Source organism: Laccaria bicolor, genomic scaffold, assembly GCF_000143565.1.
Source record: "Laccaria bicolor S238N-H82 LACBIscaffold_335 genomic scaffold, whole genome shotgun sequence".
Classification (NCBI taxonomy): domain Eukaryota; kingdom Fungi; phylum Basidiomycota; class Agaricomycetes; order Agaricales; family Hydnangiaceae; genus Laccaria; species Laccaria bicolor.
In genome coordinates, this window is record NW_001890191.1 from 7,650 (window position 1) to 8,302 (window position 653).

The 653-nt window shown below is 48.2% G+C and overlaps 1 protein-coding gene across 1 annotated transcript; it reads right to left on the minus strand.

Moving 5' to 3' along the window:
- On the minus strand, window positions 1–626 carry LACBIDRAFT_336146 (20S proteasome subunit; the record flags this gene model as incomplete). Its single annotated transcript, XM_001891073.1, has 3 exons — window positions 1–270; window positions 320–494; window positions 547–626. The coding sequence occupies 3 exons, from the start codon at window positions 624–626 to the stop codon at window positions 1–3; spliced, it is 525 nt and encodes a 174-aa protein (XP_001891108.1).
- Window positions 627–653: the final 27 nt, after the last annotated feature.

Genomic DNA, 653 nt, shown 5'->3' on the forward strand with positions numbered 1-653 from the left:
TTATGAGGTATCCATCTCATCGCCGCCGATTAAAAGGGTCTGCTCCTCGACAATCAACTTCCTCACATCCTCTTTCTTCCACGCCGTTGTACCTCTTCTGAACTTGTAATCGCGCTCCTTCTGTACCCGGACGTTGGGCATTTCTACGTTTCGAAGCATCTCAGTGTTGTTGGCGGTTATGATGCAAGCGTCGATGTTGGAACCTGATCCAAGATCATTGAAAATTCCTGCAGCGATGGCAAGTTTGACAAGGTTGAGAGCATCTTCTCGCTACGGAACAAATGTGATACAGCACGGGATGGAACTAGGTCAAACCCACCTCCATATTTGGCTTCCAGCCGCTTTCAAAAACAGCCATCGCAGCCAAACTTCCAGAACCCATAGTAACATATGGAAGCTTGTCCGTTGAGCCATGAGGATGGATTGTAAAGAGGTGAGCACCGGTGGCATCAACGCCGCCCAAGACCAGTGCGGCTCCAACTTGCCCTTGATATCTGAGTAGATATATGTGAGAAAGGGTGCATGAATGAGCCATTAAATGCATACCTAAAAAGCATCTGCTTCAACATGGTCATGGCAGTCACAACGCGAGGCTTGCGTCCAGTTTGTAGGGCGTGCATCTCCATGTTTGAAGATATTAGAGCAGTGGTGAA